General features: G+C 53.0%; 7 protein-coding genes across 7 annotated transcripts; 2 read left to right on the top strand and 5 right to left on the bottom strand.

Annotated features, from left to right (window-relative positions):
- Positions 1-1,164: 1,164 nt before the first annotated feature.
- On the bottom strand, positions 1,165-3,075 carry LRP88_09159 (ER oxidoreductin; the record flags this gene model as incomplete). Its single annotated transcript, XM_083245649.1, has 3 exons — positions 1,165-1,279; positions 1,331-2,913; positions 2,986-3,075. The coding sequence occupies 3 exons, from the start codon at positions 3,073-3,075 to the stop codon at positions 1,165-1,167; spliced, it is 1,788 nt and encodes a 595-aa protein (XP_083100143.1).
- Positions 3,076-5,456: 2,381 nt separating this feature from the next.
- Positions 5,457-5,970, bottom strand: LRP88_09158 (cyclin-dependent protein kinase regulatory subunit CKS1; the record flags this gene model as incomplete). Its single annotated transcript, XM_083245648.1, has 3 exons — positions 5,457-5,487; positions 5,566-5,624; positions 5,716-5,970. The coding sequence occupies 3 exons, from the start codon at positions 5,968-5,970 to the stop codon at positions 5,457-5,459; spliced, it is 345 nt and encodes a 114-aa protein (XP_083100142.1).
- Positions 5,971-8,386: 2,416 nt separating this feature from the next.
- Positions 8,387-9,471, bottom strand: LRP88_09157 (phosphoric diester hydrolase; the record flags this gene model as incomplete). Its single annotated transcript, XM_083245647.1, has 2 exons — positions 8,387-9,078; positions 9,129-9,471. The coding sequence occupies 2 exons, from the start codon at positions 9,469-9,471 to the stop codon at positions 8,387-8,389; spliced, it is 1,035 nt and encodes a 344-aa protein (XP_083100141.1).
- Positions 9,472-11,766: 2,295 nt separating this feature from the next.
- Positions 11,767-13,167, top strand: LRP88_09156 (uncharacterized protein; the record flags this gene model as incomplete). The annotated part of the gene is made up of 3 exons (XM_083245646.1): positions 11,767-11,838; positions 11,891-12,793; positions 12,850-13,167. The coding sequence occupies 3 exons, from the start codon at positions 11,767-11,769 to the stop codon at positions 13,165-13,167; spliced, it is 1,293 nt and encodes a 430-aa protein (XP_083100140.1).
- Positions 13,168-13,662: 495 nt separating this feature from the next.
- Positions 13,663-18,154, bottom strand: LRP88_09155 (cleavage/polyadenylation factor CFT1; the record flags this gene model as incomplete). The annotated part of the gene is made up of 5 exons (XM_083245645.1): positions 13,663-14,141; positions 14,199-15,444; positions 15,493-15,666; positions 15,714-16,027; positions 16,075-18,154. 5 exons carry the CDS (start codon positions 18,152-18,154, stop codon positions 13,663-13,665), a joined length of 4,293 nt encoding a protein of 1,430 aa, XP_083100139.1.
- Positions 18,155-18,969: 815 nt separating this feature from the next.
- On the top strand, positions 18,970-20,763 carry LRP88_09154 (uncharacterized protein; the record flags this gene model as incomplete). Its single annotated transcript, XM_083245644.1, has 1 exon — positions 18,970-20,763. One exon carries the CDS (start codon positions 18,970-18,972, stop codon positions 20,761-20,763), a length of 1,794 nt encoding a protein of 597 aa, XP_083100138.1.
- Positions 20,764-20,970: 207 nt separating this feature from the next.
- On the bottom strand, positions 20,971-22,112 carry LRP88_09153 (B-box zinc finger protein; the record flags this gene model as incomplete). Its single annotated transcript, XM_083245643.1, has 2 exons — positions 20,971-21,973; positions 22,024-22,112. The coding sequence occupies 2 exons, from the start codon at positions 22,110-22,112 to the stop codon at positions 20,971-20,973; spliced, it is 1,092 nt and encodes a 363-aa protein (XP_083100137.1).
- Positions 22,113-22,606: the final 494 nt, after the last annotated feature.

The raw sequence follows: 22,606 nt of genomic DNA, 5'->3' as shown, positions 1-22,606 counted from the left end.
TCCAACAATTGACAGGGTATAATACTACGAGAAATCCGCTGAATCCAACAATCGACCAACAAGTATCCAACAAATGGCCTACAAAAGACCAGCAATCAACCTACAAATGCAACAAAAACCCTGTAATCTCCCTCAATTGACCTCTCATCACTCCTTTTCCATACATACAACTCTCCCAACCCCTCCCCCTCCTGATGCCCCCCTGTCAAAAGTGGCAGGCCTCAAAAAAATCTCATGGACCCCCTGTTCATGCTCTACCTCTACCTCAAGCCACCCGTCCCTCGTTGTCGGGCCCGTGGGAAGTCCTGAGTCAGGTTACGTTTGTGCACGACCGGGGTTTGACTCTATGCATGAGTACTTGTAAGCATATTTTGTTGTGCATGTTTCTTTTGCATAGCACTAACAGCCCGATGTCTATCGGGCAAGGCATATATAGCATAAGCATGGAACATGCATTGGAAGGTACACACACGAGCTGACGAGATGTTAGGAAGCGTGGGGGTAGGGATGTGGTCTCGATGCTATCGAGAGAGGACAACAGCTGAAACTGAGCACAATCAACAGACGAATAACTAGTAATACTTCAATCGATAGTTTATAGATCGCCATTGTCTTATTAATGCCAAGCATATTGTGCTCTTGTTCTTGATTCTCCTTGGTTATAGAGCTTTGCACTTACATCCTGTCATCTGGCTACCCGAGCTACACGCCACTCTGGCGAGACTGATCACATTTCCGCAATATAATAGTTCAGTAATCCATAATACTCTCCTTACATCACTTAGAGTAGCCCGTTCAAGTAAACCGATGTACTTACCCAGCCCTTCAGCACAAAGCAATAAGGTACTGCACAGCAAATAGCCCAAACCGACCTTCCGGACAAGGCACACCACTCTGAAAGAGAACAAAGTTCGCCCAATTTCTCGTCTATAGCATATTCGCTACCACACAAATCCTGCGGTATAAAAAAAAAAAAAAAAAAAAAAAAAAGCCCGAAACCCAACCGCTCAATGCAAACGCCCAGTAAAATGCCCTAGTATCCATACTTCTGTTGAGAGCAAAAACAAGATATATCCCTTGTTGTCGAAGCTTGAAAGAAGAAAACGCCCAGTGATGCCATAGTCACACTCTGTTTTATATGCCTGACCCAGCCAGTCCATTCATCTACAGCTCGTCTCGGTCAATGTTGGGGAGCTGAAACTTCCACCATCGAGGTCCGACGGGAAGACCGACCCAGACGCGGTAAAGGCGGTGGAATTCATAAGTAACGACGTTCCAGCTGCGAAATGTCAGTATCTGTCTCATGATAATCTCAAAGATCAAAACTTACAGTGCCCTGGGAGTGCGCATCCAGCCCGAAATGACCACCTTCATGGCAGCACGGACGTGAGCGAGCTCATAAGCGATATGACCGCCAAGCGAGTCGTCCGTAGGTCCCCTTTGTCGCAGCTCAATAAACTCCCGCATAGCGTCATCCATCTGCGCGTTCGTCTCAGCCTCTGCCTCTACCTTGGCCTTGACGGCATCCTCCTCGATCATCCTGTCAAGCTCATCCTCGCCTGAATTCCTCGCCTCCAAAAGGTGGCGGAACTCGTTAACGGCGTTGACGGAGCTGCTGATACGGGCGTATGTGTTGAACAGGGCCACAAGCTCGGTGCGCTTGAGGACAGGGATGTCTTCGCTGTTGTTGTCGAACTCGAATAGAACCTTGAGGGCAGTGCCATAGCCGGCAGCCTGGAGCTTGCCCCAGAGACGGCACTTGTCACAGCCAACACAGTCCATCAGACGACTAACGTTGCGGAAGCGGTTACGGAAGTCCTCCTTCAGGGAAGGTCCCTCGCCGTTGACAAACATGAGGGTCTCGTCAAAGATCTGGGGCACACTGGCAGCTCGCTGGGTGACCTCGAGAACCTTGGCACGGGTGGCAGCGTCTCCTGAGGGGTCGCCAGTGCAGAAGGTGTAGTCGTCGGTCTGAAGGTAGGGGCCGATCTTGGCAATAGCGCGGGTCATGAGCGCATAGTTAAAGTAGATGTTGCCAATACGATCGGGGAACTTGTGAAGACGGTGTTCGTAGCAGGCAACGTTGGGGTGCCAGTCGCCTGTGGTCTGGTTCAGGAAGTTGTAGCACAGGTGAGCGCTGATACTGGCGTGCATTCCCGACATGACACGGTAAAAGACACGCTTCTCAAGACACTCATCGTCGACCTCGAAGCCAGTGTTGGCGACGAATGGAGTGTTGGGGTTCTGCTGGCGCCTCTCCTCGAGCTGGGCCTGACGTCCAGCTGCATCGAGAATCTGCTTGAAGTCCTGGGCGGCAGGGCCCGGCTTCCACTGGGAGGTGCCGAGATTGGCAGACTTGGGGAACGAGCTCTTCTGGAAGCAGTTCTCACGGTAGACGGCATTCCAGACCTGCGCGGCGCCGGCGCCAGCATATCCAGTGAATCGTTCGGGGTTTCGGACCAGGCTCACGTAGTCGCCCTTGGAGCTTGCGCTCTCATCCTCGGGGACGCAAAAGTCTCGCTCGTCGCATTCGTCATCGTATTCGAAAACGCAGCTCTCACCAACGTCCTCGCCAAGTTTTCCCTGAAGAGGTCGCTCAGGGTGCTGGTGATGGGCCTTCTTGCCAGGGTGCTTGGCGCGAGGACCCTCAAGCTTGCCCAGCGCGTGGGCGCGCCAGACCTCAGGGATATCCTCCTCGTTGTCCAGGGTCTCGACGGCGCATCCAATGTTTCCGCACATTCCATTTTCGTCGTTCCAAAAGGGACACTTCTTGTGGAAGAGGTTTACTCGGTAGTGGGAGAAGAAGTCGGTGTTGTGGGTGAGGTCGTCGATGGCGGGCTTGACCCCGGCATTGAGCTTGTCGAGAGTCGCAAACGAGGCGCAGGCATCGCTAACGATGGACTTGGGCGAGATCTTTCAGAGAACAAAGTTAGCAAGCCCAGGACAAAAGGGTGGGCTTTGCGCGGGTGGCAAGCAATGACTTACATGGCAGTCGTCCGAGGAACTCTCGCAAGAGCCTGGAGCGCCCCAAAGGGCAAACACAGAAAGATAGAATAACCTGCTTGCAGACTTCATGACTGCTCAGCGACGGGCGAATTCAGAGTTTCGAGTCGATGCAGGCTGCAGAAGCGACAGCGCGGGAACGAAGCGACGGGCCGACGTGCAGCAGGCAGTTGACCGCAAACGTCAAAGAAAAGACGGTATATGTTTCTCCCCAGGATAGACTTGGAATCGCCAGCGAGTGAAAGGCGACGTAAAAAAGAAAGACACAGTCGTTTTTGTCTATAAAGTGCTTTGTTGTAAGAGAGAGGAAGAAGAAGCGACGTATGAAGTAAGGCAAGTGGGTTGACAGGACCCTCAGCGGTCGGCGGGCAGCGATGGACACCTTTCCTATTCTGTACAAGCGCCGTTGAGTCTCGAACGGTCAAATGTACCTTTAATTCTAGCACGAGTCTCGAACAAACAAGAGATGAAGAATAAGAGATAATGGTATGTAAGAAGGAACAGGAAGAAGTTATAGGGCGAGTTACAAAAAGGCATCAAGCCACGTACGAAATATCCTAAAAAAGATGCCACGCTGGCTGTTGTTGATCAATAGGTACGCCATGCTTCCCTCCGAGATCCGTTCCCGGACGAATTTGAGGCGAAGCCGCCGCAATTCGTGCGTCGTGGACCCCGACACTCCGTCAGCCTCGTCCTCCAATTGACACGATGCAAGCATTCAAGGAAGCCATTCAAGGGTGTTCTTACATCCTAGAAAGGGAATCAATAAAACATTCAGTTCTACCAAAACCACAAAGAAACATATAAATCTGAGGTCCTCCTTCTTTGTCTCTTGCAAGTCCGGATTTGCAGGTGCTGTACTCTTCAGCTGCAATCTGTCCACAACACAGAGTGGCAATTACAAAGCAACTATTGATTTACAAGCAACCATTTTCCTCCGCTGCACTCGGAGAGTTTTGACGTAAAATCAGGTGATCATCCAGGCACCGCAGGCAATCAGCCCAGCAGTAAACCGCGTATGTCTTCTCACAGCAGGGATTCACGGCATACAACCGAGAAACCTTATGTGGCATCTATCATCAAGGTGAATGAATTACTCCGTACTCTGCAAATAATTCATCCTTCGTGTTTAAACTTTTTATACAAAACTACTACCCTCGCGCATGTGAATTGCTATTTTCAGAAAGAATGCTCACAAGAACCTTTCCTCATCTCCCCCTCCATCCTGCGGAATGCTCCATCCAACCACCACTCCCAAATGACATGTCTCTCCAGTGTTTCCTCTTCCCTCACCATGGATCTGAGTCAGCAGTCTCAGAGTCGAAAAATGTGGCACTTTTCTACCCATGGACCTGGAACCAGCCACAACTTGGATAGCTTCCCCCGTGGCTCAAAGCCACACCTTTTTGTTTCTGGTTCTCGACTTGAACGTGGTGTGATGTTCAAGTATTCAAGTGGATCTCTTTCTCCAGGGACGCAGGCACAGCTCATTAATGGTAGGGGTCTTTCTTGTGCCTAATCTAAGAGCTTATCGAGGCCCAAGTTGTAGACCTGCGCAGTCGCAATCTGTCAAGCTTCTTGTGCTATCAATACAAGACTCATTATAGATGCTCGCACACGTCTCTGCCTCATCCCAGCTATGCAGTATGCGATCCTACATCCAGCCATCCCATCCTATCCCTCCAATATCCCGGTCTCGCTTCCATGTCACCTATGTAACTCCGGAACCTTCCCGCCCACTCAAGACCAATCCTTCTCTCCTCGCGCCTGTACACCATGTCACCAATGGATACTTCCCAGCTCCACTCCCCAAGGGGAGTCGGCTATAAGCCGCATGCCTGCCTGCTTTCTGTAACCTGGCCCATTCAAGATATAACCATGACTGCCTGGCCCCAAATCAGAGACGATAGAAAGGATGATTAGAAAACCAGTAAACACTCTCTTGAAACCCATACAAACGCCAATCGCGTTTCCGGACCATTCCAGATCCAATTCCGTATTAGACTGCACCCATGTCTTGTTGCCGTTGCGGCGGAGCGGATCCAACTCGCGACTTCATCAGCAGTGATCCATCCTCCCCGCTCTTCCATGCCAACCAGACAACCAACTCGTGGTCCATGCGTCATACACACAGGCACGCCCGACAGACTGGTTGGGGAGCCGCTCGTTGAATCTCGAGGATGAACGGTGCGGTGTTAGGACGGCATTGATAATCAAGGCCAGGGTGAGCATCGAGCACTGAGATATGGGACGTTGCGCGCGTTTTTGAACCAACAAAGTCTCTTTTTGCTTCTCTTCTCTTCTTATATCTTAACGTGTAGACCGTGAAATCGTGAGACGACGTCGGAATCTCCGTCCGAGCTCTGCGTTTGGCGCCGACCGAAGGCGCTGTAAAGTAGATATGTATGATAGGTAATTGAAGGGGAAATCTGAGTCGTGTGGAGATGGGCTGATTACTGAGGTGGTTGGAAGTTGAGTTCTCGCCTGGTGAGCACATGTTAGCCACCAAGGGCACGCACGCGGGGGGCATCAAAGCTCGATAGAGCAGACTCAGCAACTTACTTGAACAAGAGGATGTGTGGCTCTGGCTCATGAACTTCGTAATGCTCCCATCCTAGACTCTGTAGGTGCTCGTTAGTCTCGCAGTCCTCCATCATGCCCGCATCATTCCCCAGTCGAAGCGCGGGGATGGCGAGGGCGCGGGTGCCATACCTGAGTGATGCCAAGAGCTCGCCATTCCTCCTCCCACAAGAGCTTAAGGGTACCCTTGGCGGTGTCGTGGTAATCCTTGGGGATGGCCTTGAGCATGGCTTTGGGAAGCTGGACATGGCGGTATTCGAATTCACTGTCCGAGTATCGGGCCGAGTAGTGGATGGAGTCGATGTACTCTTCTAATCGTGCGCGCTCAGAGTCTGAAAGAGGCCGGGGCGACTTATTCCGGCGGGAGGTGTCAATGTCCATGGGCATTTTGGCGGGTTTGTTGTTTGTTGGTGGTGGTGAAGGCGGGGGAGGAGGATATAGCTCGAGGTTTCGAGAATGCGGGGAGGGGGGCTTCTGGAGCTCGGTTGATCGATCGGTGAAGGCGGGTCAAAACCAAGGCTCGTTTGGACGGAACGACTCCCAATGCTCCGTGTGCGTCTTGAAGGGGGGTTATCCCGCGTTGTTTTTGTATTTCGCTCCGGTTTCGTGGGACGAGGCGGAGAAGAAGGCTGGGGCTTTTTGAGAAGCTTTTATAAAAAGTCACGCGAGATCGGCAGTTGGGGTCTCTGGCAGCACGAGGCCGGGTTTTTCTCTCAAGGCGGTCAGAGGACCTTCCCGGGGTAAGGACTTGGACGGGGATGAGGGTTGTTTCTTGGGCCGGGTCGGTCTCGGTCGCGGAAACAGGCGTGAGCAGGGAGCTCGTCGGTGGAGAGCTTGTGCACGCGCGCTTGGGGGCACGACGAGAACGAATATAACAAGAGCCGATCGAAAAGCGTGAAAGCCGTGAAAAAAGCAGTAATAGCAGTCGAGTGGTGACGAGCAAGGAGGATGCGATGGTGGATGTAAAAGAGAAGAGCGGGACGGAGGAGGTAGAGAGCAAGGGAGGAAGGAGAAGAGTTGAGGAGGGAGAAAAATAAGGATTTTGGTGTTGATGGTGTTGCGGCGGGTTTTTCGAGCCAGCGATGGAAAATGGCAGCAACGGCGCGGTACGGTACCTAGGTGTGTACCTTCCGTGAGCGGGGGTGGCCAGTCAGTGTGTGTGGACGGTGCTTGTGCGTGTGCGTGTGCGTGTGCGTCGTGTGTGGAAAGATGGAGAAGAAAAGTAAACAAACGGGTGCCATAGTAATTTCCATCCATCACACACACCTACATACAAGTTCCCACTTTCCCAGCCATTCATTCAACAGTTTTTTTCTTCTCTGCCTGTTACAAAATAGTAAACAGAGTGCCTTTTGAGGTAGTCCGTAGTGGCCACAATACCCATGCCTCGTCACCTTGTTTTTGCTCTGTTTGGTTAATGACGAAAGCCACAGCCCATATTGGATGCCCAAGCATAGCCTCCACAGTGTCTTACTTTTGACATCTCTCTTCAGCCGTTGCTCATACTCGTTACTCATGGAAGACTTTGGAAGTAAGAAAAACATCCCATGTCGATTCTCTAGCTGTCACCCTTTCTAGGCGTGACAATGATCGACAGTTTCTGCGTCGGTTGGTTGGGCGAGCAAGTGCAGAATCGTCCCTGGTCACAACGGCCAAGCATGCTTCTTCTGTTGACAGGGATCCGGGGACTAGACGGCCGTTGGAACTTTTCTGGTCTCTTTTGGTTTCGACCGGTGATAACAAAACAGAGCTTCGGAGGTCCGTGCTCGTGGGGTGTAGTTAATGTCTTGAAAATCTTGAAGCTATACCGAGTTCACGTCTGATTACAACTCTTAGCGAGGCAAGGCAGACGCGAGACCTCATCCTCATTTGCGTCCATTCTTCCGCCATTGCTTTTCGCTCCCCTCAACCTGGATGACACAGGTCGCTGAAACCCCAGCACGTGGCGCCCACACCGTCATATCTCAAATCCCTCCCCTGCTGGCATCCCATCAGTGATAGCTTCATTACCGTGGAGGACAACATGGGTAATACACACAACCAGGACTTCTGCATTTCACACTCCCATCTTTCCGACTTGATCCCGTACAGAAGCACACATCACGTCATGAACCAGAAATGATGTCACAGCCTTTCATTTCAGCCTGCAAGCCCTCGGGCAAGGATCCTCCTCGTTCGATTTGCCCTTTCTTTTTTGTCTAGCCCTGTTTTTTTCTTTTCCCAACCCCCAAAGCTGAACCCGCCAGCATCTAGATGCCTGACTGTACCTGGATCTGCCTGGCATCTCGCGGCGCTGCCCGGCCCCTCATGATAACCCACAGAAACCCGAATTGCATTTCTGTCAACTGATGCATCTCTGCATTTTTGTTCCGAATGAGCTCGGTCAACTCCGCCCTGCTCCCCCTGCAGTCCTTCGGTAGCCTGTGGCAACCCGGGAAACCAGGCCCCCCATCTTCTTCTCGAACGATAACCGAAGCTCTCCATGCCGAAGCAAACCCACCGAGTCCCCCGATTCTCGTCGGTCATCCACAGGTCTGGTAGGCTCACGCACCACTCGGCCGGCTGGAATGAAATTATGGACCCTGCGTAGAGTTTCGGCTCCAACATTGAACTGGTTCCTTGTTAGACCCTGGAGGTTGAGGTTGCCTGGTCCTAGCAGGCTTCATTGGGGTAAACGCATGTCAATCCGAGCCGAGATGACGGCATGTATGAGCTCGGAGACTTCCTAAGACCGTGCATGATGAGAGCTGCCCTGAATCACTCATTATCGAATGAAATGAGTTGATATTCGTCATCGTCGTGACTATAGGAATGGCACAGAGCCCAACGGTGGAGCAGTACCTCGCCCGGTCTCCTTCAACGCAATATGGTTGACAACGTTTCCAATCTTGGCCTTGATGCCTGTGACGCTGATCTCCCAATCCTGGATGTCAGCAAACTTGCTCTGCTTGAATAACCTCAACGTTTCGAGGGATAATTCGTCCCCGGGAAGATGAAATGTCCATCCAATGGATATGTGAAAGGCAGTGCCCACAGCATCTCTTGTATCCACGTCATTTGTATTGCGCTGGTACAGAGTCGGTTGGCTAAACTGGGTCGCGATGGTGTTGCTCTTTGCCAGGAGAGCCGTGAGCTCTGGGTTCGGGGTCCGTACTGCCTCTTCGTTGTCGGATCCTGCCTTACTCACACCACTAGCAACGCGAAGAATGAGAAATGTACGATCCGAGTCAGGTGACCTATACCAGGCAAGTCCTCGAGGCCTAACGACGAATGGAGAAATGCCGCTGCTGGTGAACGTTTGTGTGATCCTGTCTAGAAACCCGTCCTTGTTGCCCGTACTGAGAGATAATGGACGCGACAGGCTGATGTGCAGTGGCAGAGGAGATCCCAGGTCGCTGGTCAAAAAGTTGAAGAGCTCAATCTCACCCGATGTCTGCTTCTCAATGTCGGCCAACAGTTCCGTCAAGAGGGCATGCTGTGTCGTGGAAGGATGCCCTAGACGATATCAATTATGCACATGATGGCCTAAAAGCCTTGATACTTACACTCGACGTAGAGATGACTCGGCCAGTTTCCAACCACATGGGGAACTTGGCGCTTCCGTCCCTGATGGAGGCTCGGGTCATCCACGACACTCTGGCGAACAGTAGAAGCATATAGATCGTGGAAGGTGTCGGGCAACGGGGGCATGGATGAAGCTTCGGCATCCTTGACTTGAGGCCGAGCGCCGGCATCGGCAGCTGGGTTACTCGGAGTCCTAATGGTGTCCGACGTTCGGGAGGAGTGGGCCGCCGTGCCATCAGCACCCTTCCGGCGCTTGATGCGGCGAGAGTCGGGGCCGGAGTCTTCGTCCGCGGAGTCGGAGGAAGAATAGTCAACAAGAGCCATGGCTATGGCTTGTGATTGGTACCGTCGCGCTAGCTGTCGGTATCAAGAGATGGACGCGTACTCCTCGTATTGATTCTGAAAGTGCCTAGATTGCGGAACTACCGATGCCGAGGCTTTACAGGAATGATTCTTGTGTTTGCGCGGTCTGAAGAGTCTGGAAGCAGCTGGTTGAACCTAGGCAAAGGGAAGTGTGGGGCGGTGAGGAGGGTGGGTAAGTTAGCAAAGGGCTTGTTTGAAGCATCCATATGAACACCAAGACCTGGGGACCATTGTCGGCTCAAGTCTGTGATTCTTGGGGACTAGAAGCTGTAGAAAACTGGACAAGATATTCTATCACTCCCGTTCAGAAAAGAAGATTTTCGAACACGTAGAGCATTGCTACAGTGGTAGCATAGATCTTATCGACATGCATCGGCGATCCAACATTCGTCGTAGGGTAGCATTCACGCATATTGCTGATCAATTGCGTTGTCAAGACGTCGCTAAGCATGGGTTTATTTCCCAACAAGAATCATGCCCAGAGCTTGGATGCAGAATTAAGCAGCTTTTGACTACTTAATGCCGCGATGGATGACTTGTCCCTGAGTCCCTGCATTCGCTCGAGACAGACTCTGGACAGGCTAGCAGGGCAGCAAATGTGATACTACTGCAAAGTGCTTGCATCGGCGGTGTGTGATATTCGTGTCCGTGTCTTGGTCTGGGTCGGGTCATGGCCTGAGTGTCAAGTGTCCGGGTCCCCCGGCCCCGAGCTAAAGCCTTGGACGCCCGGGACGCCGGGGCACCACCACCATTGGAGTAGCAAGGCCTGGGCCTGTTCAGCGGCCGGCCTAAGAGGTCCCTTCCAGCAGTAGCGGGCAGCAGGCGAGTCCCTTTGGCGACCAGGGTTGAGATCCATCCCAAGTGCTATGCTATTTTTTTGCGATATCAGGTGACAGCTTAACCGATGGGTTTCCTTCCCTTGCAACGTCGACCTGTGACCTGTGAGTCGATTCAAAGTTATCCCGGTTTATAAACTTTGGATGACATTTTCTAGGGACGCGCGTTGAGGGTCTAGTTAGTTCGTGTAGCTGACGTCGTTCTCAACCGTTTGATCCGGGCAGTGCCGCGATCCGAAAGACAAAAAGGAGGGCGAGCGATCGTTCGTTCCAGGACATCCGGAGCAGTGCAGGTGAAGAAAGATGGATGGGCGACATGGGGGTCGGTGGTGAATGTGCAAGGGGCACTCGTCACTCCAGTAGTGACGGGAGCTGCCCCTCCCCCTCACCCCGCGGAATGTCTTGAAGACAATGGATGAATGGCACACCGGACGCGGAGTGATTAGACGGTGCCTGGGCGGCGTCGATGGCGTCGAGCCATAGCCGGAAGAAGCTTGCCAGGTGTGGACGGCACGGACAAAGGTTGCGAAGGAAGCTCGAATTGAGTCACGAGGAGCTTCAGCTTGACCCCGCTGATGGACACTATGGGGGGTCCCTGAGGTGGTAGTGGACGCATGATGGACGACCAAAGGAGGGGGACAAGGGACGAGACCACGCCGAGATCTGTAGGTAGGGTGCTTTGCCTCACCTCGCCTCGCTCGTACCTGCCGCACCTTTGAGCTTCTTTTTTTTCTTGTCTCCATCTGTGCTTTGCCTATTTTAAAAAGGGGACCTGCATCTCCTCCGTCCCGTTTTGTTTCGTTTCTCTCTTCATCCTGTCTCTCTTAACATCCCGGGAAGTGCCAATACCCTAGACTGCCGACCTTTGCATGGTCTCATTCGCCGACCGATACGAGATCCCAAGACTCGACGACGTTGCCTTTACCGCTGTCGTAAACTTAAAAGGCCCCTTTGGCCCGTCACTGCCATCAGCTACTCTCAGGTGTCTACTTAAATCACCTCTTTCAACTGATCACGACTCCGACCTGTCAGCGACCTACCGAGCACACGACACGCACGTCCCTCGATCAGATACACACCGAGGCGAATCTCTCTTGTTCAAAGCTCAGATTCTTCTATCGCCACTATGGAAGAATCCAGAGATAAGCAGTGGGTGAGTTTGACAGAGTCCTTTGCGCAGTACGACCCAGTCTTTTTTCCCCGTTTCCGTTCCTTGGTCTTTCGTCAAAATGTTCCGTGCGCTTCTCTGCCCAACGTCATCTCACCAGGCCCAATCGAGAGCAAACGTCAGGGACCCAGCAGGAAGGACCCTTTTCTGATTGTCTCTTGTTGCGTCAATGCCGATCCCCGTCGTTCCGGGATCCGTCGTCTTGATGCTCCTCTTGGTGGACGCCAGCGCAACAGCCAAGACCGGTACACGATGATTCAGCCCCATCCACGCAAGCTGGATGACGTTTCTCATGAACCATGCTCGCCCTGCATCAGTCGCGTCGTGTCGCATGTTTCTTGTTGTATTTATACTCTATTCTAACAATTATCCATAGGCGAAAGCTTACATTCTCGATCCTTTGACTGCTCCTGAACCAAACCAAGAAACTGGAATTGGAGCATCTCACAACCTTTCAGCGCAACTACGCAACATATCTCTTGAGAGCTCAAGCCCAAGCCCGAGCCAAGACCACAGGGAAGATCGCAAGCACAAGCATAGATCATCATCTCATAGCCATCGACACCGCAGCTATCCTACTCCTCCTACTTCAGCCAGCCCAACTCGTTCCGACTTTCATCCCTCGAACCCATTCTCGGACTCTGCGGCTTCACGACGAGCTCACTCTTCCAAGTCGCTGTCTCCCCCAAATTCACCCCCAGCCGACTCTCGCCGTTATCCACCCAATTCTGCAGTCACCCGTTCATCCAGCGCCCGGGTTCCCCAGCAATCAAGCCTTCGACCTCCGCCTGTTCACCACCGTAGCTTCAGCACCGGCAATTGTGACATCTCACGCAAGCCCTCGCTAAACCAGCGATTCCCAGGCGACATGTCTCACAGACCACTCGAAATTCTCAGAAAGGAGGCCCGCGCGGCTGATCGCGCACCTCATCTGCGACGAAAGCAATTGCCTGTTACCGACACCATTGATGCTCTTGACACCATCGGCGGGACATACCATCACGGTGGCCCTTATGACGCCACTCTTGCCAGCCGCAACCGAAACAAGCTCTACTCGCCCGTTGCCGCCGTTCAGGATTCTAACAACGAGGCTATCCGTGCCACCCCCAGAGAATACATTGAGGACTCTCTTAGACGGCATATTCCACTTCAAGGGACTGCTACAATTCCCAGCGGCGAGCAGGATTTTCGTGGTGACAGAATTGAATATGAAGAAGGTGCCGATCTCATGAGAGAACCCGATGCGGTCGGCGGCGCATACAAGCGTTGGGACGGTATTGTATGTACCCTCGTTGATGTACCCTCTTGCTCTGAGCCACCTACTAACGGAAGCAGAAATACCATCCTGATGATCTCAAGGGAAAGGGAGAGCCTTCCTATACCTACGAAAAGGACCTGAAGGAAAAGAAGCGTCTACGCCGTGGGGAACCAGTCGAGTACGAATTGTCATCAGGCATGAAGAGTAGCAAGCGCCCTCCCTTCAGCCACCACCGAAGCTTCAGTGAGAATCCTCGATCGGCACCTTCTCAAGACGGCGCTTCAGATGGAAACGGGCTTCGCCGCAACAACTCTACAGGCCGACATCGCCTGAGCGATGGTCTTCGACGACGCTTTGGTAGCATGAGGCGCAAGAAGGTCGATGAGGTCCGATAAGTTTCCTAAAGGCTAGACGTTGTGTTTCTTTATCTCTTTGTGTATGAATTTTGGCGTTATCATGCTGGCGATTGATAAGGAGAAACTCTTTGTTGGGACTATGACGTGTATACAATGGCGAGATGCTACCGATGACGACACGGGCGCGATTAGGATTTTGTGTTTTACTGGGCAGCGCCTGTCCTTGGCAGTGGCAGTGGCAGAGATATCTTGAGAGAAAAAAGAAAAGCGCCAAGTATGGTTACTGTGTGCTACGAGCGAGTAGAGCTATGAATTATATCCGATACAGTCGAGTTTGTGTCTTGTGCATCATGTTTGAGGGATTGAGACAGCTTGGATGATGGATGACTAGAGAATCCTTTTAGAATGTATTGTTCTACCTGTGCCCAACTGTTTATGAGGCAACTAAACAATGGCAGCCATGTAGCTGCGCAAACTATATATCCGATACACGACCTCTTCCCATAACAATACACCTCCTGCCAGGCTAGAACCTTAGAAATACGCCAGACCACTCCATCCCAGCACACCCTCAAGCTCATCCCTCAGCTCCGCAACACCATCATACCCACCCTTGCCTGCAATCTCTGCCCTCTTTGCAGCGCCCAGCTCAGCCCACCTCGCCAGGATAGCACCGTCGACGACGGTTCGTCCCGCAGCAGCTTCGACGCCCACAGGTCGCGTACCGCTTGGAAGACGGTATGCCTTTGCATTGAGACCTCCGTAGGGTGTCAGCGCTGGGAGAAGCTGGTTCGTTACGGACAGGAGGCGACGGTATGTCGTCTCTGGGAGGGGCACGAGGGTTGAGAGTTGACCTGATGGGGAGGCGAGGAGGAGGATGTGGGAGGGGTCTGAGGGGGATGGATGGGCTGGGGGGGTTGTTCGTGGGAGGAGAAGCATGGAGGTTGGGGGATTGGGGGAGACGGAGAAGGTTGTTCGGTGGAGGAGGAGGTGTCCCTGAAGAGATTTGGGATCTGGAGATGGTCAGCTTTGTTTGAGTGGTTTGTGGTATGGTAGGTATATGGACTTACGCTCGGGGTTAAACTCGAGGATGTGCAAATCACCATCAGCGTCCGCCGCAACGATGGCAAGATCCTCGCCATCAGGGAGGAAATCTGCTACTAGGAGCGGTAGCCGGCCATGACTCTTGCCCAGTATCTTAAACGTGTAAGGCTCCTCCGTGTATCCTGCGAACCAGACACCCTTAAAGGCATCAGCCATGACACACAAACCCGTTCTGGGAAGCTCGCGAGCGCTCGAAACGTGACAGCTCATATCAAGGAAAGCCACAGGCAGCAGGGAGCCATCCTCCTTGAGGCCTCGTACCATACACTTCTGGCCTTGAGCGACGAGCATAAGACCCTGCGTGCCAATCTCCGAGATGGCAGTGACACCACCTCGGGGAATGTCCTCGCGGGCGATGGCCTTGAGACGCTTGTTGGTTTCGGGCTTGCCAGGCTCGGGGATGACGGTCACAATGTCGAAGACGTGGACGCGGCCGCGGATGGGAAGGTCCTCGCCCTTAGAGAGGGCGGTTCCCACCGTGAGGAGGAAGCGGCGCTCCTTTGTCTCCTCCGAGACTTCGAGCTGCAGTGTCTTCATACACTCGATGGATTCACATGACTCGAGCTCCTGATCGTGGATGACGGTGAGGCTGACGGGACTGATAAGCTTGAGAACACCACGAGGCATGGTTGGTGCAAAAGTGAGTGTTTCCTTGGCCCATTCTTTGTGGTAGTCGTCATCCCTCGGTAGCTCAAACGGCTCATTTGTAGTGCATCCCGCAATATATGTGCCAGTCGGCTGATGGTACGCGATGCCGCAAACATCACTATCCAAAGGTACCTTCTTGACAGATATGCCAAGGTCGGTAAAGTTGGTCTCCGAGGGAAGCTGCGTGACACGTGCAATACCTTCGTCGTCGGCATAGATGAAACCTCGATCGCAGCCCTCGGTATGGAATGTGCTCATGCCACGAACACCAAGGCCCTGGAGACCGATGACGCGAGGGACACTCTTGCTGGATTTGAGGATGAAGCTTGGTGAGGGACCCGGAAGGAAGACGGTGCTGTAGCCGTTGACGTTGGCGCATGGTCTTAGGGGCACGAAACGCGGTTGCTGGACGGCATCGTCCTGTGATGTCTCTACGGGACTCGTGGCGAGTGCCGCATTGGAAGCCTTCTTGAAAGTAAGGGTAGCGGATAGCGTGGGTTCAGCACCCTCTACTTGGTAGCGAAGGGGCTCGTAAATGGTGAGATCGTCGGTTTGGTTTCGAAGCTGAGGGGGTCAGTATTCATCTGGCAGAAGTATATCGAGTCGACTTACGATGAGATATGGAGATTGGGATACAGTATCTCCGAGGTCTGCCACTAACAGCTCGCGGAGATTCTCTCGAGCCAGGCCTCGGCGGAGAGTATAGTCTGCCGAGAGGTAAGGAGGAACATAACACAAGCCTTCAGCGACGTAGACTGGTTTTGAGAGATCGGGAAGCGCGTAGACCTACTGAACTTAGCTAAATGAACATGTAATATGAGCTTGCAACTTACATGTAGCGCTCCTGTTGAGCTAAGGAGGAACATCATAATCTTGGAAGTGTCGGCACCCTTGTCACCGACACTTGGCTGGAAGACGCCCTTTGTATCAGTGTACAAGCAACCGGCGTGCCACTTTGTGCTTTGGAGCGTGCTGTCCGTCTTCTCAACCTCTTCGAGCTCGTTGTTGCTGTCAATCTGCGCAATCAAGACACTGCTGTCGTCACGGATGAGCAGCAGGTAGGGGTCTGCGATACTGGCGCTGACAACTCTGGGTTCCGCGCCAGTTTCCTCATCAAGCATTGGCAGGATCTGAGTGAGACCAAGGTCTGTACCTGTTAGCATATACACGAACGATTTCATCACAGTTACGTACCTCCATCGTAGGATCGAACCTCAGATTTCAGAACCTGAATGACCCTCATTTGCTTGCCCATCGTTCCAGCCTCAACAGTGAAGCCAGCCGCAGGGTCAAACTCGGTCTCTTTCAGAGTCTCAAACCCGGCAGCAGTGAGAGCATACACATCTGATGTTTCATACCCGTCGAGGTCGACCTTGGCCACAATCATGTACTTATCATGCTGCCCGAACGTCTCATAGTCGTTCCCAACAGTGACGTTGCCTCCTAGAGACTTGGGAACAGGCTTCTTGACACACATGGTCCAGAACCCACGTGCTTCTGGAAACTCGAATCTTCCGATAATCTTGGGTTGAATATGTCGGTTGAGGATGGCGAGAGATCCTGAGTTGCCGCGACCAACAACGCAGGCAAGTTGTAGGTCAGAAACAACGCCCTTTGACAAGGTCGCCTCTTCGCTATCTGGCAGGAAAGCTGCCTTACCAGATGTCAAGTCCCTGATAGGAGCGATGCTGAGCAGGGTATCGTGAATGCGGAAGCTCAGTTCACCCGATTTGCCCGCTCCGTTGAGAGCCTGGGCTGGCTTTGCAGCTGTGGATTCAGTGCCGTACAGATCATCGTCTTCGTCGTCATCATCCTCAAGATCGAGTTCGTCAACATCAAGCCCAAGGTCAGCGTCGACGAGGCGTGTCTTGCGCCGCTTTTCTTGGCTCATCTTCCTCGACCAACCTAACACAACAGAGTCGCCAGTCTCGCTACCAATAAAGAAGGTGTTTTTACCCAGTTTCGAGGCAGTGGAGGCGCGGCTCTTGATTAAACTGCCTCCGTTTTCCTCTGGAATCATCTTAAGGCTGATACCAGATACTGTGCGGCCGTCAATTCGGAATGACACTATGCCGAGCCGCCCGTCATTGAGAATCAAGAGTAGTTCCCCATTCTCAATGTACAGCTGTTCAATAATGCAACCCTCTAACCGAAGGTTCAAATCCGCCTGGTCGGACAAACTGAAGGAGGTAATCTGTCGAGCCATTGAGTTGACAGCCACGCCATTGGCCTTGCCCGACTGATCAATATGAATGAGCTCGTTCTCTCCGACCAACAACGCGCCGCCAACAGGTGCTGGCAGAGCAATCATCTTGTATAGATCTCGCGGGAGGTCGGTGACTGAGAGAATGGTCGTTGAAGCGCGCTGCTGCAGGTCGAGCGTAAAGACCTTGTATGTGAGGTGATCTTTCTGGCCAAGAGAGTGCGCCCGCTCTTGGCTGGACGACAGGATGCCAAAAGTCGGCTCTCTATACTCATGCAGGAAGGCCAAGTGCACGGGATGAAGCAGACTGGGATCAAGCAGTGGGAGACGGAGGACAAAAGACGGTGTATAGGCTGCTTCTAGAGTGTCGCTATCTCCATTGGCGACTGCGGTGGGCTCCTTGACGGGCCGCGGTCCGTCGAGATCCTCATCCCAATCATCCATCTCCAAGTCCTCTTCCGCTTGTCGGAACGGGAGGATAGCGATGTTGCGCGAGCCGAACTGGAAGGCGGCGCATCTGCTGCCCGGGTCGGCCTCGAGGAAATTCACGTATTCGTCAAAGGCGACCTCCCAGGGAGCGCCCTGAAGCTCGTCCTTCTCATAGTAGTGGATTGAGAGGGTCTCGAGGGTGTTCTTTTTGGGATCCCACTCGCATAGGCACATCTTGGCCGCTTTGTATGCTAGCAGGAGAGCCTCGCCCCCGGATTTTGTATGTTTGGTCTTGATCTTGGCAAGACCTATGACGGTTCCAGCGAGCGGCAGCTCTGCGACGAGTACTAGCTTGGTGTTGTTTGTGCGATCGGTGCGGACCAGCATTGACTCGCCGCCGCCGAGGAACGAAGATTCGAGGCCATCGTCGTCATGTGCGCGGTGATCAAACTCGGGCTCGGCCTTGGGAGGCTGTGCAGGCTGGTTCTGGGCGTCGAATTCGGCTGAGATGGCCTTGGTTGTAAAGATCTGGAGCAGGGAGCCCTTTGCGACAACGAGGTTCGAGGCCGTGGCGGACGTGAGGGCGATGGTCAAGGAGTGTGTGACGGCTGAAGGAGCCGCAAGCTCTGTATAGGCCTGCATCTCCGCAAGACCATTCTTTCGTGGTCAAGTGAGACCGTTTTGAAGCTCTGGCGGTTGTCGCGACGATGTTGGACCTTTGTTGAATGTTTGCCCAAAAGAGATAGAGCTCAAGCTCAAGCTCGGAAAACCGTTATGCCGTGGTCCGGTTTCGATGTGGTAGGAGCCACCCCTCCAACAGGAAGGGGTGCGACGGGCAAAAGTCCACTTCTGGCCTGCATGGGAGCATAATAAAACTTGACAAGGTAAAGAGACTTCTATTGAATAGCTTTCTATGCTATTGGATTGCTATCGAATTCATGCGCAATGCTTCAAGGCCTGTAATCCGTCGCTTCGTTGGCTGGCCAGGGGTGTAGTATAGACACACTCCTCAAATATTGTGCTTACAGCGAATCAGCGCTCGCTCGTTGGAATGCAAGTATCAAAATCCGGGGTGGCTCCAGGGCATCACGGGTTGTCCCCTTCGGCAACGCTAGCGTATCAATTGCGTCACAAAAACAACCGCGCCTCGAGCTTCAGGTCAAGCCCAGGAATCCATGGAAATCTTGCTTTTTGAGTGAAGCTTTCCCTTGCCTTTATCAAAGCGCGACCCTCGCTACACAAGTTATCATTTCGAGTTTCGCTTGATTCTTAAAGACGTCACCATTGGCTTTGATTTGATCTCTGTCTTCGGATCCTCGGATCTGCCAAACAAAGCAGCGCCAGCAAAACAAGCCACGCTGCGAAGCTCTTTTTAGCGGCTTCATTTCTTCTGCCAACTTTACTCGTTGATCCTCATTTGCTCTAGCAGCTTGAAATACCCCGACGATACCCTCACAATGGCCCACGCTGGCCTCGTGCAGACCAGTCTCATCTGGGTCGCCTACGCCGTCGCTGTCGCCCTCTGTCTCATCGCCGCTCTCATCACCACCTTCACGTGGCAGACTCCTCGAGAACGATCCGCCGTCGTTAGCATCGTCGCCATCGTTAGCTTGACATCTCTACTCGCTACCGTCTTGCTCCTCCCCGTCGATATCGCCCTCATCTCCGCGACTAGCTCTGCCACCCTCGGCGCCAAGAAAGACTGGGCCACCCCCGAACGCATCGACAGCATCCTCCTCACCCTTAAGATCGTCTACTACAGCTTGTACAGCTTCGATGCTTTGCTGTGCCTGATTGTGATTCCCTTCGCCTATTTCTGGCACGAAGAATATGATGAGATCGAGGTCGAGGAGGAGGGACGCACCCTGACCAGCCGCTTCTGGGCGTCGCTCAAGTACACCCTCTTCTTCGTCGCTTTCGTCGTCGTTCTCTTCCTGCTCGGATTCTTTGTCCCTGCTGCTGGCGACAGCTCTCAGGACCATTGGGATCTCGACTACTTCAAGAAGCTGATTGCCCAGAACCATGGCGAAAAGGCGCTGACCTTTGCCCTGGGTCTGTTGCTTACCCTCGGCACCTTGCTCTACGTCGTCTACACCGGCGCCGGTCTTGCCTTGCTTCCGATCTCCTTTATCAAGGCTGCCCCTTCGATCTCGGCACCGCAGCTCTCCGAAACCACTGCCTCGCAGCTCGAGCAAAACCGCGAACGACAGCGACAGATCGAGATGCGCAACGCTGGTCGACAGGAGGGCATGTCCCGAAAGGATCGCCGAGAGCTGGATGCCTTGGTTCGGGAGGAACAGACGCTTGTTCGACGAGAGAGACTGGCAGCTGAGGCTCAGGGAGAGGGCCACAGCCGAATCTACCGGGCTTGGCTCAAGGTCTGTGCCGTCTTCCGTCCTATCAAGCTGATCGGTGGAATTTTGCTGCTTCTCCTCTCCGTCTTCATCTGGGTCTCCATGCTCATCACGGGCATCGACAAGGCGAAGAACTCGATCTGCAAGCAAAAGTGCGGTTACATTCTGGGCCAGATTCACGTCTTCCAGCCCATCAACTTTATCTTTGTCAAGGCTGCCAAGGCTTTCCCCGTCGACTACATCCTCATGGCTCTGCTGGTTTTGTTCTTCTTCAGCAGCTCCATCTCAGGCGTCGCAAGCGTTGGCATTCGCTTTCTTTGGGTGCGCATCTTCCAGATTCGCAAGGGCCGAACTGCCCCCCAGGCTCTTCTGATTGCTACGGTTATGCTGGCCCTCATCATTCTCGCCTCCAACTATGGAATCGCAATGATGGTTGCACCTCAGTATTCCATCTATGGCACTCAGACGATCTGCACCAACGAGCCCGCTTATCCTGGAGCGCAGCCAGACTGCAGGAACCACACGGACATGATCCGACCCTGCTCTGAGGCTCTCAAGTTGAGGCACGCCAAGGACGTCTGCACGCCCTCAATCATGTCGACATTCTTGAACCGAATCACCATCACTTGGCCCTTTTTCGGTCTCGTCGACTTCTGGGCGCAGTTTGCTTTCCTGGCTGTCTTCCTTGTCGTGTTTGTCACAGCCATCTTCCGTACTCCCCGGGTCAATCTCTCCCAGATTGACGAGGAGGCTGAGGCTGACGAGGAAGAGAGCTTGCTTGCGACGACTGGCAGACGATTTGGCGCAACATGGCAAGATGTCAGAGGTAAGACTGGCAACTCAGGGAACAACTCGACAAACAGCGCTGGCAATGGATCAAATTCCGCGGCAGCGTAGTTATGTCTGGCACGGTGGGTTTTCAGTGCGAGATGACTCAAGGTATTTTCGGGTTGGGCAAAGGCGCAGTAACATCAGGTATGAATTGGAGTTTGACAAGGTCCATGGAACGTTTGGGTATCTGTCTTTACATCGCACATGATTGCAGGGTCGGGATTGATTTTGTTTGAGTAACAGGGGCTTCGCAGAATGCTTTGAAATGAAACACTATGCCCCTAGTGCAACCTTTCTCCTCTCCTTCTTCCTATCCTTTGTGAACTGTACGGCCTTGTGACTACGCTCGTCAAACCCAGCGTTGGGTCCGATATGCATCTCCCGCCAGCACCGGGTGCAGTAGACGTCGTCGTCGCAGCCTGGGCAGCGTAGTGTGGCGTCTTCGAGGCATACGGTGCACCAGCTGTCCATGTCATCGTCGGTGTAGTTTGTGCGCGTTGTGAGGCGGTTGATGGGTTTACCTGAAGGCTTGGACGTAGGGACTGAGGGAAGGGAGAGGGAGTCTGAAGCTGATGGGGAGGGAGCGCGAAGAGCGGCGAGACGGGCGGTGATGTCGTCGATGTCTGCACTGCCGGCACGGGCTGATGATGAAGGCGCGGTTGGAAGGGTGTCGAGGTTTGAAGGGAGGTCGGGGAGGGCGAGGTCAGCGTCCTTAGATATTGTGTCCTTTCCTTGTCCCTCGTCCTCGGACTCAGACTCTGGCTCTGGGGTCTTGTCCTTATTGAGGGCAGCTTCGAGTTCTACCTCGTCGCGGAAGCGGGCGATGACATCGTCGACCTCCTTGTTCATGGCCTCACCATCAGAGTCATCAGAATCACCCTTCTCTTTGGAAGTGTCTTTGGTCCCATCCTCTGTGTCCTGTGGTATCGAACTTGCAAGTTCTTCCAATAGAGCCTTGACTTGTTCATCATCTGGCTCGACCTGAAAGCCTTCACCAGGCTTTACATCGCCCAGGAGCTCCTCCAAGGTTTGGTCATCTGTCTGGAACATGGCGTCGACATCCTCATCATCCAGTTTTTGAGGCTCATCTTTTGAAGCCTTTTTTATAAGAGGACTTGAACTGGATGATGGCGCGGGTGCTGGACGCGATACCTGGGGTGAGGTCTTAGGAGCTGAAGGTGAGGCTTCGTCTTGGCTCCGCAAAGACTTTAGGCGTGCAGCAAGGGCATCTTCGCGAGTGGGAGTTTTTCTCCTCTCGATTAAATCAACATTTATACTGGGTGGAGTGTTAGTACATGTTCCTATTCGAAGTTAAAGTGACTTTACTGTGTTGCTCCGTGTTTCTCGGGCGTTGCGCTACCACCCCTCAAGGCCTGAAGACGATCGAGGAGTGATTTGTCGACATCGTTGGGCATGGTAAATACGCGACCAATATTATGGAGTGCGTAAGTATAAGTGCGGTTATATACTATTAGATGGCGGACGCGACGTGCTGTGTTTGATGGACGAGCTCAGTTGGATGTTGGGTTGAAGTGAGACGATGGAATGCGGTCATAACGACTGAGGCGTTGAGATACAGCGGGGGCGGGGCTTCTGGGCGCCCAGTCCTTGGCTTGATCAGTTGGACACGAGATCTTGATTTACGGATCTAGAAGATGCACGTGGGAATAATCACATGTTTTCAAGGTATAAGATACAATGCATTTAATTTATGCTATATGATAGGGCTGGGGATATAGTAGAGAGTTCTCGTAGATGTCTTGGCGTGGGGATTGAGTTGGGCAGGGGCCAAGTAGACCTCAAACTATGGGTGCGTACTGGATGGCAACACAGTGACCACGATATACACTGTGAAACCGGTAAACAAACATACGGGTCGTCTTTGATACAAAGGTAGTATGCTTCACTG

The sequence above is a fragment of the Fusarium phalaenopsidis genome (genome assembly GCF_050370095.1).
Source record: "Fusarium phalaenopsidis strain FUZ10S chromosome Unknown contig_32302, whole genome shotgun sequence".
NCBI lineage: Eukaryota > Fungi > Ascomycota > Sordariomycetes > Hypocreales > Nectriaceae > Fusarium > Fusarium phalaenopsidis.
Note: the sequence above shows the minus strand (reverse complement) of the source record. Positions and strands in the feature narration are given on the sequence as shown.